The following is a 16,327-nucleotide window of genomic DNA, read 5'->3' as shown; positions in this document are numbered from 1 at the left end:
GGATTGATCATAATGGTACATGCTAGGCTGCCTTCAGTATGTAGTGTTGTTGGTGGTATAGCGGATAAGTCAGCTACCTACCATGCACTGAGACCTGGGTTCAATTCCCAGCCATGGTGAGTTGGGATTTGACATGCTACAAATCCTTAAGCATGCTACTTTTTATCTTGGATTGATCATAATGGTACATGCTAGGCTGTTTTCAGTATGTAGTGTTGTTGGTGGTATAGCGGATAAGTCAGCTACCTACCACGCACTGAGACCTGGGTTCAATTCCCAGCCATGGTATGTAAGCTGGCTTTTGAAAAACTGCAATTCCCTACAAGATGATACGAGAGAGAGAGAGAGTTAAGAATTCCGCGGAATCCAGCGAGCATCCCTATTTACTTGGAGCTGCCGAATTTCCAAAGCGAAAATCAGAACTCAGAATTGTTCTGGCTTCGAGAGCTCATCCCTACTGTTGACTTTTGCCACCTAAAAATGGATGGATGGGTAGGGTGGCATAGTGGGTAGCTCTCTTGTCTTGGAGCGCAAAGTCCCCAGTTTGAATCCCAGCCACTATTTGCATGACATTTGTATGCTCTCCTCATGTCTGCATGGGTTTCCCCTGGGCACACCTACATCCCAAAAACATACAGATAAATTAATTGGTCCTGCCTAAGTTGGCCCTATGAAGATAGAAGAGGTTAGATTTTGAGCAAGACTATATACTTGCTCACTAGTAACACGGCTATATACTCTGTTATAACTTCAGGTAACTTCAGTTTAATTAATAATACTATAGCATATGTTTTGTCAATTAAAGCAAACCTGAACTAAAAATAAACTTGCGTTAAAAAGTTGTATGTGTAGTACGATTGGTATATAGAACTTTCCTAGAGTCTCATTCTTAATTTCATTTTTAGAGCCACATCAGCCATATCAGTGTGATACAAATCTGGTTCATTTGGTTCCTCCCCCACATTTTTTTTGAGCTTTCAAGCACTCTTTTGGTATCAGGATTGTTTGCACATTCAGATAAGTGCTTTGACTTTCATTCACTTTTAAGGAGAGCCACACCTGCATTTGACTGTATTTTAACTGCCCTTTGCGCATTCAGAAAGCACTGGTCTATTAACACTTGCAATAGAAAATAAATAAAAAGTGAACACAGGCAAGTTCTAAATAGACTAGGTAATATTATGTACCTTGGTTTATCCCATCACATTTCATGCTGGTTCAGATATGCTTTCATGTCATTAAAAATTATCCATCTTTTTCAGACTATGCCCGCTGTAATTTTCTATTTAGACTAATTAAGCTCACTTAAAATCATAGCAACAGTTTTGTATGCATGCATCTCTGTGTTATTGGTTCAGGACTTTAGCTCTACACAAATCAAACAGTTAAATTCACTGCACCTCAGTGTTGCTGGATTTACTGCAATTACTCATTTAATACATTATGTAGTTGGTGTGGGATGCCATACATTTCTGCACAAATTAAACAGTTAAATTCACTGCACCTCAGTGTTGCTGGATTTACTGCAATGACTCATTCATGACATGATGTAGTTGTTGGTGTGGGATGCTATACTTTTCTGAGAGTCAAAGTCAAAGATAGCTTTATTGGCATGACCAAGATTCATTACAGGTATTGCCAAAGCAAGGGGAAATAGGGGACATGGGAGGGGGTGGGGTAGGGGGACAATGGCTAAGCAGTCTGTGGACATTTTTAGGTTTACAGTTCTGTTATGCTCCTCTCAGTCTGTGGCATGCTGTGACATAGTGTGCAGCGATTGTCACTGTGGATTCCTCTTCTCCTAGTAGGATATATGTTTTTCTCTCATCTTCTAGTGTGAGAAAGTCTGGGAATAGTTCCGACAATTTCTTAAAGTAAGTGTCCCTGGTTGCAGTATATTTGGGGCAGTGCAGCAGGAAGTGGCTTTCATCCTCAAGGGTCTTCTGCTCACAGTGTTTGCATAGTCTCTCTTCCCTGGGTTTGTACGTCTGTCTGTGTCTCCCAGACTCTATTTCGAGGTTGTGAGCACTCAATCTGTATACACTCAGGATTTTCCTCTCTTGAGAGTTTTGCAGCTTTTCCAGGTATGGGTCCATTTTATATTCCCTTTGTAGAGACTGGTATATGGCTAGCTTTTGTGTATGCACTAAACAAACACCAGCACTTGCCACATTCTGCCAGGAATTTATCCCAGTACATGCCGTAGTCAATTCTTGTGGACAAAACAATATGTTTATGAAATGCAGCAGGTTAAAATACTTACTGTATATATGCATTACCTGGAAATTGTAATTGTTAGCAGGTGTGGATTATAATAAAAAGAATGAGATCAATTTTAGTGGTAGTAGTATCAGTAATAGTAATAGCAGTTGCAGCATTATCTTTTGATATTGGTATTATTACTTTTATTTGACAAACCTGTAGTTAATAACAATTGTTTGTCATCTTACTAACAAATTTACCAAGTTAATGTACTTTGGATGAAGAGTACTTGAATAATCTATAAGTTATTTAAGTGCATTTTTTCATATTCTTATCCTATTCGGAATAGTACAAAATCTAAATTAAACATCCAAAATGAACAAATAGAAGGAATAAGGACCCATGAGTCATGTACTGCTTTGTCAGTTGAAAAAAAAACAACACTTTTTTCTTTGTTCTTTTTTATATCCTATGTAACTTGGGTGGTTTGGGAGATGAAAATTAATGCTTTCATTTTTGTAAGTCAATCAGATGTTTTGAAATGGAACAGCAGTATCCTAAGATAACCTGAGATGAAGACAATGCATACCATACGTTTTATCACCACAGTTAAATGAATGATGCTCTAAGAAGACAAATGTTAAAACGTTAAAAAAATGTTCAGTGTTGAAAAAGAAATGTTCTGCATAACTACACTTGGATTTATTCTGGTACGCTCAGCTCAGTAGGATGCATTACATAATGATGCCCACTGAGATCTTTTATTCAGTTTTGACTCTCCATTTCAATACACATATAACTAAAGCTATATGTACGCATACTTTTACTTACATTTTGTTTTGTTTTTCTATATTGTTATCATTTTCTCAGTACATATTAACAGTCATCTTAGAATGCAGTGCAAATAGTTACAGGTTAATGGTAATGTTACTGCTGGCACAATTAGTAAACATTCCTTGCTGTGCTTCAGCTCGCAAGGTTAGGAGCAGGTAACAACAGGAGAAAACAGGAGATCAAATATCACTAGAAACAGTATAATATATAAATACAGCAGCTATGTAATATATACAATGATAGCTTTCAAAGCAGATAAACTGTACTTTGGCAACTTACAATTTGTAAATGGTTAGTGTGGTTTGCCTTCTTAAAGAGAATCTGTATTGTTAAAATCGCTCAAAAGTAAACATACCAGTGCGTTAGGGGACATCTCCTATTACCCTCTGTCACAATTTTGCCGCTCCTCACCGCATTAAAAGTGGTTAAAAACAGTTTTAAAAAGTTTGTTTGTAAACAAACAAAATGGCCACCAAAACAGGAAGTAGGTTGATGTACAGTATGTCCACACATAGAAAATACATCCATACACAAGCAGGCTGTATACAGCATTCCTTTTGAATCTCAAGAGATCATTTGTGTGTTTCTTTCCCCCATGCACTGAAGTTTCAGGCTGCTCTTTTCTTCCTGCAAACAGCTTTGCCCTTGTCTGTAATTCTTCAGTATGTGAAAGCCCAGCCAGCTCAGAGGACGATTTATCCAGCTTGTAAAAGAGAAGAGAGAAGCTGCTCTAATCTAAATAATACACAGGCAGTGTGCAGAGAGAGGGGAGTTCATAGCAGAACCACAACACTGAAGAACTTGGCAGCCTTCCAGACACAGGCCGACAGTAGGATGCAATACATAATGACGCCCACTGAGATCTTTTATTCAGTTTTGACTCTCCATTTCAATACACATATAACTAAAGCTACTGTATATGTACGCATACTTTTACTTACATTTTGTTTTGTTTTTCTATATTGTTATCATTTTCTCAGTACATATTAACAGTCATCTTAGAATGCAGTGCAAATAGTTACAGGTTAATGGTAATGTTACTGCTGGCACAATTAGTAAACATTCCTTGCTGTGCTTCAGCTTGCAAGGTTAGCAGCAGGTAACAACAGGAGAAAACAGGATATCAAATATCACTAGAAACAGTATAATATATAAATACAGCAGCTATGTAATATAATGCAATGATAGCTTTCAAAGCAGATAAACTGTACTTTGGCAACTTACAATTTGTAAATGGTTAGTGTAGTTTACCTTCTTAAAACAAAGGTATTTGCAATAATTCAGCTTTAAGTGAACATCTGTGGTTACCCACAATGCACCGCTACTGTATATGCAAATTATTTCTTTACACACCTGAAGCCAGGCTTGTTGCTTAATGAATTCGCAGAACAAGACACGCTGTATAGCTGCATATTTGCTGTGTGAATCTGTGAGCTAGCAGGAATTTTTAGTAATATAGTTGCAAATTCAGCTACACCACAATCTCTTGATACTCTGTGGCAAGCAGATCCAGGGATCTGTATAATTTGATACTGAAAAGCACCTGTGCGATGTTTAGCAGTCCTGCTGACAGAATATACTTAGATTGGAGAAATAAGCAACGATTTATACTCTGCAGTGTTCAGGACCCAGCTTCTTAATGAGTATGATATATTGTTCAAGGCAGACACAATACCTTTTACTTGTTATAGCTGGATGATTATTTGTTTTTAGAGGACATTCCATACAGGAAAATGACACAGCTTAAGCAGTCTGTACTTTCAGTATCCACCATAGGAAGGTAAAGCACTTACAATACTGATACCTTCTTCTTTTTACCATAGGAAAGCAGGCAATTGTTGCACCTTTTTACTTTTATCTTTTTACTGTGCAAGCAGGCACCTTTATCATTTTTTTACTGTTCTGTCTCGATTCCCCATTTATGTGCGAGGCACACTCCAGAAGACCTATTCAGTATAGCAATATTTTTTCACACTTTTCCTCCCCTTCCCTTTCCCCTCATCTCAAATTTAGCCTTGTATGCATCCAACTGGACAAAGATAAAGAGAACTTTATTACAATGCTTTGTTGGGTTTCTATTTTGCATAATTTGTTTGAAGTTACGTTCTGAAATAATCATCCTATCCTTCTTTGTTAATAAGGATAAAATTATGTAGAACAGCAAAGGAAAAGCAGAAAACAACAAAGTACAAACAACAAAACGAAATAACAAAAATGTACAACACACACACAACTAATAAAACAGAGAAAAGAAAGAAAAAAAAAAAACAAGGAAGAGAAAAACAAAACAAATCAACCTGGGCTTGACCTCTTCACCTAATCCTTACACATATCACCCAACTAGCTACCATTTATCTGAACATCATAACTCATTCAAATTTGTAATATGACATGACAACACATATTGTTTGTTGTGTTAACAATAATGTATACCAATTTATTTATCAGGTTTGCCAAACTAAAGTAATGAAACTAAATAATGCGGTATCTCAGGATGCCTGGTATCCATGCAAAGCCACGGGAGATACAATGAATTTCTGGTTAAAGGTAAGTAATGTATATAAATATTTTTTTTATAAATTGGCTATAATTTTGTTAAAACTAAGTAGAACACTTGAGAAAAAATGTATAAAACAAATCCTTCAACCAAGGAAGTACTGTACTTTAGAGTAGATATATCACAACGACTGGGAACTATTTTAATGCCCAAGTTGGGACAAGTTGCCCAGTCCTTTCTTTTTTTTTTTTTTTTTGCAGTAGAAAGTATATTTCTACATTAAAGCCAATGGGTACCAATTTACAAATAAAAAAGTCAGTTACTCACCTAAGGAGAGGGATGGCTCGGTCCTAATGGGCCGCTCCATACTACGTACGCGCGAGTGCGTCATAGAGGGCGCTCGCGCATGCGTACTGTGGAGCGGCCCCGTCCTCGGGAGCCCGAGTGCTCCCGAAGGCTTCCGAAACATCCCTTTGGCAGCGGAAGTGGCAGTATTTGACTGAACTGATCGAATACTGCTACGGGGGATCCTGCGCGGGATCGGGCCCCGGGAGAGGAGAGGGAAGGCTCATTAGGACCGAGCCTTCCCTCTCCTTAGGTGAGTATCTGACTTTTTTTATTTTTAAATGGGTAAACATTCACTTTAAAGAGAAATTTATGCAAAACTGAACTTTGATTTCACCATTTGGTGATTTTTCACAGAAATTATTACAGCCCACTTCTACTTTCAGTGTCTGATAGTTCAGTCACATTAGTGACTCATTGCTTACCTATCCATATATAAAACACTTTAAGAGGGATTTGCTCTCATTAGGAGTATAGTTGCTGTATAGACAGGCTATGGAGTGTTTTTTTCTGAAGACCATTGTTGATTTAACTAATTGTGTGGTCTTCAGAAATGACTGTTTATAGTTACATTAGGAAGGAGGCAGGGAAATAATTTTAAAGGATGTGTAGAGGCTGGAGAGATATGTAATATTGATGAGTCTGTGTATTTCTGTGCCCTGTAATTTAATAGCACAATGCATAATGTAATTTTTACAAGTTCTTTTACTATCTTGAAGTACATCTGTAGACTGTAGACAATATATTTTATTCAATCTTGCTTTTATATTATACTTTTTTGCTAACATTTGGGATTTATTTGTTTATAGTGAAAGTATTTTAAAATATATCCACTATTTTCCCAAAATACTTTGCTTTAGTTTTTACTTAAGTCATTATTTGGAAGGAGACAGTTACATATTCTATTTCATACCCTTTATTTTCCTGTAATACTTTGCTTTACTTTTTACTAAGCAGGGAAGTTATTGTTTTAGTTTTTACTGAGTATTTTACTAAGAAATAATGTACACATTTACAAAATTCTGAAATAATTTGACACAACCACCAAAGGTGGTGTAGTGACATAGATGCAGGGAGGTACCCTGGTCACACTGGTAGCTCCAGAATTTGTCATCATTCCGTAATTTTAGTTTCACCAAACAAGTCAGAGTAAAGTACTATCTGGACATGAAATTGATTGTATTAATTAAAGAAGTTTATTAATAATTTTATACCAATAGCAATCTGAATGATTTAAGATTAACCAGTAATCCTGTGATTCTTAAAAGAACCTGCCGTGCACGTGTCTACCACAGACAGGGGCCCCCTTGTGCCTGCATGCCAACTGCAGAGCCCCTGCAGTATGCCTCCTCTCCTCTCTTCCCCGACACCATGTGCTCAGTAGTTGGCAGTTGTAATATGTGTGCATGCAGATCTGTGTCCCCGGCTTACATATTACTGCCACGTTTTGGTTATATAGATAACCATATATGAAGCAAAGTGTTTGGCCAGTATTTGTGTTTCCCAGCACTCCACAATGTTACTAACTTTTTATTTTCCCTTTTTGAATTATTTACACAGGTCCACTATCATCAGCATGTGGTTGTTGCTGCTGTTGTTGTTCACTTGGCAACAGATGGGACGTCTTATAGTTATCAGAAGCCTGAGACCATAAATGTTCAGCTTATTGATGTCAAAGAACAAATGCACGACCTTGGTAAAGTAATTTCTGCTGCTGTTTCTGGCACATTTCCTGATCTGATCCAGAAGTCTGGTTTATCTGATTTGTTACCAAATAACCCCTTTTCAAACAGTTTTTTCTGTCTTTGTAACATTTTCAAATTCAGCACTAAAGCCTAATGCACTGGGATTATCCCAACCTGGCACGCCAATTAAAGTTTTGTATCTACATTGCAACAGAGCTATGCCAGTGCTGATTTATTTTCATTGTAAAACTATCTCTCCAGCCTCAGGGAAGTGTATAAAAGCAAACAAATTCTTCTACCAAGCTACCAAATTCTGGATATGTTTGGAGGGTAAAAATATTTTCATTCTAAACCAATACAACATGCTTATCATTGCAGTACAAGTAATTTTGTAATTTATTGTTATTAAAAATGACTCCTTCATTTCCCTGTCAGTAATCTATCTATTAAGATACAAAATTATTTAAAATATGCTTGCTTGCAAACATAGCAACATCATTACAGAATAAAGAGCTGTTGGCAGACTAGCTGCATCTCTGTAGTGATGTTCATGGTCAAATTACTGTGCTTTAGCCCTAGGTTTTTCCATGTAAAAATTGTGCTTGGTAGCCTGGGTGCTGGGCATTGCTGTTATTTGAATACTGATAAGTAATTTGAGTAGACCTTTAAACACAACTTAGTGTATGTTTCTGTGATATGCTGGACAGGGTTTTATTCACTTTACTTTCTTAAAGGGACCCTAAGTACTTGTTTAACCTCCTTGCCAGTTATCCCGAGCCCAGCTCGGGGTAACCTGCGCAGGAGGATTTCTCAGGCCCCGCTGGGCCGATTTGCATAATTTTTTTTTATTGCACGCAGCTAGCACTACGCTTGCCGCCGCTCGCCGCCGATTCGCCGCTACCCACCACGCCGCACCGCCCCCCCCCCTCCAGACCCCTCTTGCAGCCTGGGCAATCAGTGCCAGGCAGCGCTGAGGGGTGGATCAGGATTCCCTCTGACGTCCATGACGTCGGTGACGTCATCCCGCCTCGTCGCTATGGCGACTGGGGAAGCCCAGCAGGAAATCCCGTTCTGAACAGAATTTACTGCTTACTCTAATCGCCGGAGGCGATCGGAGTGGGTGGGGGGATGCCGCTGCTCAGCGGCTATCATGTAGCGAGCCCTGGGCTTGCTACATGATTTAAAAAAAAATATTTAAAAAAAGTGCTGCGCTGCCCCCTTGCCACGGGAATTGGACCGGTAAGGGGGTTAAAATGATATAGTGACATACCTGGGGCTTCCTCCAGCCCACTGTAGGCCGCAAGGTCTCCCAGCATCCTCCTGGCTTCTCTCCCAGTCCCGACTGGCGGCTCTGTTATAGGACGACTTCGTCCTGAAGTCGTCAGGCCAGCTTCCTGCTTTGCAGATATATATATATATATATATATATATATATATATATATATATATATATATATATATATATATATATACAGAGGGTGCTGCAGCACCCTCTGTATTTATATATTTCTTATGGAGATTGGGGTTCTCCAGTGCTGCGTGCATGCTTTGCATAGTATTGCATAAAATTCGGTTTGTGCTGCTCATCCCTTGGCTTATATATACCGTATATACTCGCATATAAGCCGACCCGCGTATAAGCCGAGGTACCCACTTTTTCTTTAAAAAACAGGAAAAAATCATTGACTCGCATATAAGCCCCCTCCCGAGTATAACACCCCACTCCCACACAGTATAAATAGTCAGATGTACCCCATTATGTTGCAACCCCCTCCCCAGTATAAATAGTCAAATACAGGGAACAGTATAGAGTTAGAGACACACCTGCATAGATAAGTGGCTCAGGATGCAAAAATTGCATCTGAATCAGTTGGCTGGTGTATAGATAGCTGTGTCTTGCCTGCTCCCTGTGCACTATCATCAACACAATTAAGCATGCAATGTGAGGTAATGTGCCTGTGACAGGTGCACCCCACTGCTGTGTACCTCCTGTGGCAATACAAAATGGAAGTGTTGCTTAATCAAGGGCCACCTGCTGCAACACACTCAAGTCACTGTACCCCCTTCCCTCCCAGTACCCTTCCGACTAGTTATAGTGCTCCCCGCTGTGTCCGTGCATCCCCGCGGTAAGAGTGTTTGCGGCCAGCACTAGGAGGACTGACCTGAGATGCAGCAGAGTGAAGAGAGCAACATCGTCATTGCCCCATGTGCACACGCAGTTCCAAACACAGATGCCGTTTCCTCATGGGCTCCCCGCTGTCCCGTGCTGGCTGCGGTGTAGAAGAGCGCGGCCTGCTCACTGTGATTATTCAGTCCGTGCTGGCCGGTGTAGCAGAGCATAGAGAGGAGCGGTGTCACGTGCATCTTTGGGGATTCCCTCCCTGTCCCACTCGCTATGTCTCAAGCAGCCACTAGATGGCGTCATATGAGACAGCGAGTGGTGAGAGAGGCAAGGGAATCCCCAAAGATGTACGTGACACCGCTCCTCTCTATGCTCTGCTACACCGGCCAGCACGGACTGAATAATCACAGTGGGCAGGCCGCGCTCTTCTACACCGCAGCCAGCACGGGACAGCGGGGAGCCCATGAGGAAACGGCATCTGTGTTTGGAACTGCGTGTGCACATGGGGCAATGACGATGTTGCTCTCTTCACTCTGCTGCACCTCAGGTCAGTCCTCCTAGTGCTGGCCGCAAACACTCTTACCGCGGGGATGCACGGACACAGCGGGGAGCACTATAACTAGTCGGGAGGGCACTGGGGGGGGGGACAGAGACTCGCATATAAGCCGAGGGGGGGACTTTTGAGCACTTTTTTTGTGCTCCAAAATTCGGCATATATGCGAGTATATACGGTATATGTATATATATATATATATATATATAAAACATATATATATATATATATATATATATATATATATATATATATAACATATATATTAGAGAACCACGCAGGACTTTCATACCGGCTGGCATGATTCGCATATCGGCAAAGTGGGAAGCAGGCCTGACAACCTTAGGCCGAAGTCATCCCATAACGGAGCCGCCAGCCGGGACAGGGAGAGAAGCCAGGTGAAACGGGATTGTACCATTTATTGGCCAACTTAAAAGAAAAAGCTTTTTCATTTAATCACTTCACCTCCAATGGTTTTCCCCTTAAAAACCAGAGCAATTTTCACCTGTCAGCACTCCTCCCATTCATTCGCCTATAACTTTATTATTATTTATCACAACTAAACAATCTTTATCTTGGTTTTTTCACCAACAATTAGGCTTTCTTTGGGGGTACTTTTTGCTAAAAATTATTTTATTCTAACTGCATTTTAACAGGAAAAATAAGAAAAAAAAATGGAAAAAAATCATTATTTCTTTCGGCCATGTTCGGCCATTATAGTTTTAAATAATACATACTGTAATTAAAACCCACACATTTGATTTGGCCATTTGTTCCAGCTATTGCAATGGTTGAGTTTGTTTCTCTAGTACAGTGTATGTTGCCAATATTTTATTGGCAGCATACACTGTACACTGTACTGTAATTTTTTTTTTTTTTAATATTTGGAAATAAAGGTGCATTTTTTCAGGTTTGCATCCATCACTATTTACAAGCCCATAGTTTCAAAATTAACAGTAATATATCCTCTTGACATACATGTTAAACAAAGTTCAGTCCCTAAGGTAACTATTTATGTATTTTTTAATACAAAAAAAAGGGTAATTATGGGATTGTGTGGGAGGTAATGTGTTAAATTAAAATGTATTTGTGGATCTTTTTGTAACCACTGCCCCTCTCCCGGGATGAGTAACTACATTGCTGCAAAATCCCATATCTCCTCACAGGGATACTACTACTGCTACTATGTCTCTTCCCGCTTGCCCCCGCATGCTCCTGCGATCGTTACCACCACCAATCGTTAGCCGGGAGATCATTGAATGTGAACACAGGTCCCATTCATTGATCTAAGTCCACATGTGAATGACTGCAGCCGTCTATAAGACGGCGCCGCCATTCACAAAAAAATGATACTTACTCATCCACACATTACTTCCTCTTTGCATAGTAATACTACTCATGGGGAAGTTATGGGCAAGTACATCTTGTGACCAAGTAGTAAAATTACACGTATATCCATTTTTTTTAAACATCTAAAATTAACCCCTTACCTACCACACTTACCAATAGTTACCCTCCCCCAAAAATTTTCAAAAATAAAAGAGAAATTACAATTAAAGAAAGCATAAATAGCCACCTTAGGGACTGAACTTTTTTAACCACTTTACCCCCAGGAGCGTAGAAACACATTCCTCCCCTGGTAGTACCGACGCTGTCCACGCTCCCGCTTGCTCCTGCTTGCTCGTGCGCTCCCGCGCTTGTGCATGCCGCCACCGGCTCTCCCGGAGATCAATGAACGGGAAAAAACTTTCCTGTTCATTGATCTCAGCCCCCAGCAATGATCGGCTACTTCTATGAGAAGCAGCGCGATCATTGTGAAGGAAAAAAAGTTTCCCAACGTCCTGTAAGCGTACTTCCGACGCTTACAGGTCGCATGTATAAATACCTAGTTTTACATTATAAATTAACTCATTACCTCCCACACTCCCCAATATAAATTTTTTTTGTAATAAATAGAAAAAAAAATTACAATAAAAAAAATACATAAATAGTTACCTTAGGGACTGAACTCTTTAAATATTTATGTCAAGAGGGTATAACACTGTTACTTTATAAACTATGGGCTTGTAATTAGGGATGGACGCAAAACTGAAAAAAATGCACCTTTATTTCCAAATAAAATATTGGCGCCAAACATTGTGATAGGGACATAATTTAAACAGTGTAATAACTGGGATAAATAGGCAAATACAATACATGGGTTTTAATTATGGAGGCATGTATTATTTTAAAACTATAATGGCCGAAAACTGAGAAATAATGATTTTGTTTCCGTTTTTTTCTTATTCTTCCTGTTAAAATGCATTTACAGTAAAGTAGCTCTTAGCAAAATGTACCACCCAAAGGAAGCCTAATTGGTGGCGGAAAAAACAAGATATAGATCCGTTAATTGCGATAAGTAATGATAAAGTTATAGACGAATGAATGGAAGGAGCGCTGAAATGTGAAAATTGCTCTGGTGGTCAAGTGGTTAATATGTATGTCAAGAGGGTATATTACTGTTAACTTATAAATTATGGGCTTGTAATTAGGGATGGATGTAAAACTGAAAAAAATGCACCTTTATTTCCAAATAAAATATTGGCACCATACATTGTACTAGGGAAAAATTGTAAAAACTGGGACAAATGGGCAAATAAAATGAGTAGGTTTTAATTACGGTAGCATATATTATTTTAAAACTATAATGGCCAAAATCAGAAATAATGAATTTTTCCATTATTTTCTTCTTTTTCCTGTTAAAATGCAGATATGATAAAATAATTATTAGCAAAAAGTACCCCCCCCCCCCAAAAAAAAAGCCTAATCTTGGTGAAAAAATAAAAAAAAAACAAGATATATATTGTTTCATTGTGATAAGTAGTAATAAAGTATAGATGAATGGAAGGAGCGCTGACAGGTGAAAATTGCTCTGGTTTTATAAGGAGAAATACCTTTGGAGGTGAAGTGGTTAAATTTAATGTGTGTAGAAGTAATTTTACTATTTAGCCACAAGATGTCCTCACGCATTATTTCCTATTGCGTCTCTATAGTATGCTAAATAGGAAGTAATGCGTGGATGGGTACCTTCAGAAGTAAACAATGACCGCTGCATCTCTTTTCTGCCTGCGACCATTCATACAGGAACAGAAATTAATGAATGGGAACTGTGTTCATCTCCTTTCTAACGATTGGCAGCAATAACGAGTGCGGAAGCATGTGGGGGGCCAAGTAGGAGTGCGCGGTGGGAAGGATCGTAGTGTCTACGTCCCTGCAAGGAGAACAGGAAATCTGCAGGGATGTAGTTACTTGTCCCAGGGAAGGGGAAGTGGTTAAGTTAGCAAATACATGGTATCACCTGATTTAAAACTCATTGCAATATAACAAGTGTTTGTAATATTCAAAATGCCAAATATGCAGGTATAATAACCTGCAAATAACAAGCACAGCCCCCTTCCCTTCATAGTAGTGTCGGATAGTGTACTGATTACGGACACCAGCTTTAACATAGGAGGCCAGAGGAGTTTGAATGGGGCTGGCACCCATTCAGTAAGGTGTCCTTGGGCTAAGACTGCAGTGTAGCCTATATTATTATTACAATGACACATGCTACCTTAATGTCCATTATAACACAGGCAGCCATAATGTTCTCCAAATAACAAGTGAACCCATTAGCACCTAATAACAATTCAGACTGAGCTCTATCTATAAAGTTACATTTTATTAGAATTTCCTAAACATTCAAATACTAGTTGTGATGGAAAAGCAGCTGTTTCAGTAGTATTTGTTTAATTCCTTATTAGAAAAGCACATCCATGTCATGACAACAATATATAACTGTTCTCAGTCACAAGAGGTGAATCCCTCTGGCTTATGTAGTGAAGTTTTGAAGAACTTATCTTTTTTTTTAAAGTCATCCAATGAATTGAAAGTCTTCTTCATCTTTTTGTCCATTTATATTGAACAGTATAACTGATTAGCGAGAATAATAATTTGTATGGAATTAAAACAGTATGACGGTCATCTGGAAAGTAATTGCCATATTTAATCAATGAATAAAGGAAATAGTCTATGTCAGGCTTGCCTGGTCAATGACTATAGGTCAGGCTGTATGCCCATATGACTGACCTATAGCCCAGCCCGTAACACCTGCACACAACTCCTACCTAATACAATTGTACAATACCCTACAGGCAGATGTAGCATACAGACTGACAGATAGTATTCACCAACAAGCAGTATGAGTAATATAAGTACAGTACACTCAGATATATAGTCACCTGAGGCCTGAAGTTGGAGGCTAGCCAGGTGATGACAGGCTGGGGAGGATAGGTTGTAGGTAGTTCCGACACTTAACAGTAAATGTAATCAGTTCAATCCTAAGTCAGTCCAGGCAGAGTTCATGGGAAAACCTTGAAACGAACAGGGATTGATCCAGGCAGCAATCAGGCATATCCAGGAACAAGCAGAGTTGGCAACAGGTAATCCAATCAGAGAGCGTGGTCAGGAAGAAGCAGAAATCGGGAACAGGAGATCAATCTAGAAGTAATCTTGGCCAAGATACAGACAAAGTTGGCACAAGATCAATGGCTGTGAGCTCAGTCTCAGCAACAAGCCCAGCAAAGACTATCACGGGCAATAACTAAGGGCGCTCACATTACCTTTATACAAGGACCAATCAGAGCTAAAAGGAATCCAAAGTGCCCAATCACCTAACAGTGTGTCAGCAGTGAGCAGTGCACACATGTGACTACTGTGACTACAGCGGCGAACTGCATGCTGGGAACGCGTTCGCTGCTTACCCAATGGAAGCTGAGCGCCCTGCGCTCCAGTGACATCAGTCGGCCGCCAAGACCCAGAGGCTTGCGCCTCAGCGTGGGTCTCGGCGTTCCGTAGCCATGAGCGGCCAAAGACCCTTACACTCTATTTTTTCTTTTCTTTAAAACAAATAATTTTATTGCACATTAGGTATTTACAACAATTTTCTTCAAATACAATCAATCACAGCTATACAAGGTTGAAAAAAATACACAGGAAATAGCATAGATAAATACAGAGAAAGTGCTTCAATATCAGTACAGCATTGACCACAGTATCAATGTATGACTTACGGCTAGACTCAGCAAACAACATGTAATAGATGGAGTTTAACTATTCGGCAGTACATGTAGAAAAGTACAATTTATCAACATTACAGACCTTTCTATGGTACACTTTAACTTCAATGATCTAACTTTAATACAATTAGAATGTGACATTTTCTGGGATAGTTGAAACTATCGCTCCCGCCATTTATCCCATATTTTGTGAAACTTTGCAGGAGCATTTCTATGTGCATAAACTAATATTTTATATGGTAGGCCTTTATCTATTCTTTTGATCTATTTGACTTTTGTTGGCACGCTAGGACTAAGCCACTTCAGTGCAACTTCCTGCCTTGCAGCAAACAGTTTCAGAGAGGAACTTTTTAGTGTCAGCTTGAATGCTCTCATCAGCGAACATTTCTAAGACGCATTGTGTCAGGTCCATGGACACCTGGTAACCCATGTTGTTATGGAGGAATTTAACGACCTGCCACCAGAATTCACTAATTGGTGGGCATTCCCACAGTAGGTGGATAAACGGGGGATCTAGGGTCTGACATTTAGGGCAGACATCCGGGACTGCTCTATTCATTTTGTGCACCCTGGAGGGGGTTAGGTATGTTTGATGAAGAATGTATAGTTGCGTGAGTCATTCGCACAGGTTGGGAGAGACACACTGAAACAGCCTCTTCCTAATCCTCATTATTCAGGTCAGCTATCAGTGCCGACCACTTGGATTTGGACTAGATAGTGCAATCGAGGGCAGTCTTCTCAGGGAGTACCTTAAATATATCTCCAATGAGGTGTTTAGCTGGACCATTTTTTATTAAATACAACACAGGGGAGTTATGGAGGACAACAGGGAGGCCCCCAAATTGAGCTCAGGTTGAGGTAGGGAAATACCTGTGTTTTCAAGCTGTCCCCGGCTGTCTGCAGCCAATTCTGGCCGCCGTGATCCCCACATCCCCGTTCTTGTTCCGGGGACTCAGCGGCCACCAATTAGTGCAGTTGAATGGCGGTGGCAGC

General features: G+C 39.7%; 1 protein-coding gene across 1 annotated transcript in view; it reads left to right on the top strand.

The window, feature by feature from the left end:
- Nucleotides 1-16,327, top strand: part of PAPPA (pappalysin 1) — a 591,278-nt gene that overhangs the window by 457,854 nt on the left and 117,097 nt on the right. The window contains exons 11-12 of the mRNA XM_068248107.1: nt 5,485-5,583; nt 7,439-7,574. Of these exons, the coding sequence (XP_068104208.1) occupies nt 5,485-5,583; nt 7,439-7,574 (235 nt within the window). The remainder of the gene's footprint in view (nt 1-5,484; nt 5,584-7,438; nt 7,575-16,327) is intronic.

This window comes from Hyperolius riggenbachi, chromosome 8 (assembly GCF_040937935.1).
Source record: "Hyperolius riggenbachi isolate aHypRig1 chromosome 8, aHypRig1.pri, whole genome shotgun sequence".
NCBI lineage: Eukaryota > Metazoa > Chordata > Amphibia > Anura > Hyperoliidae > Hyperolius > Hyperolius riggenbachi.
The sequence above is the reverse complement of the archived record's forward strand: the minus strand, read 5'-3'. Positions and strand labels throughout refer to the sequence as shown.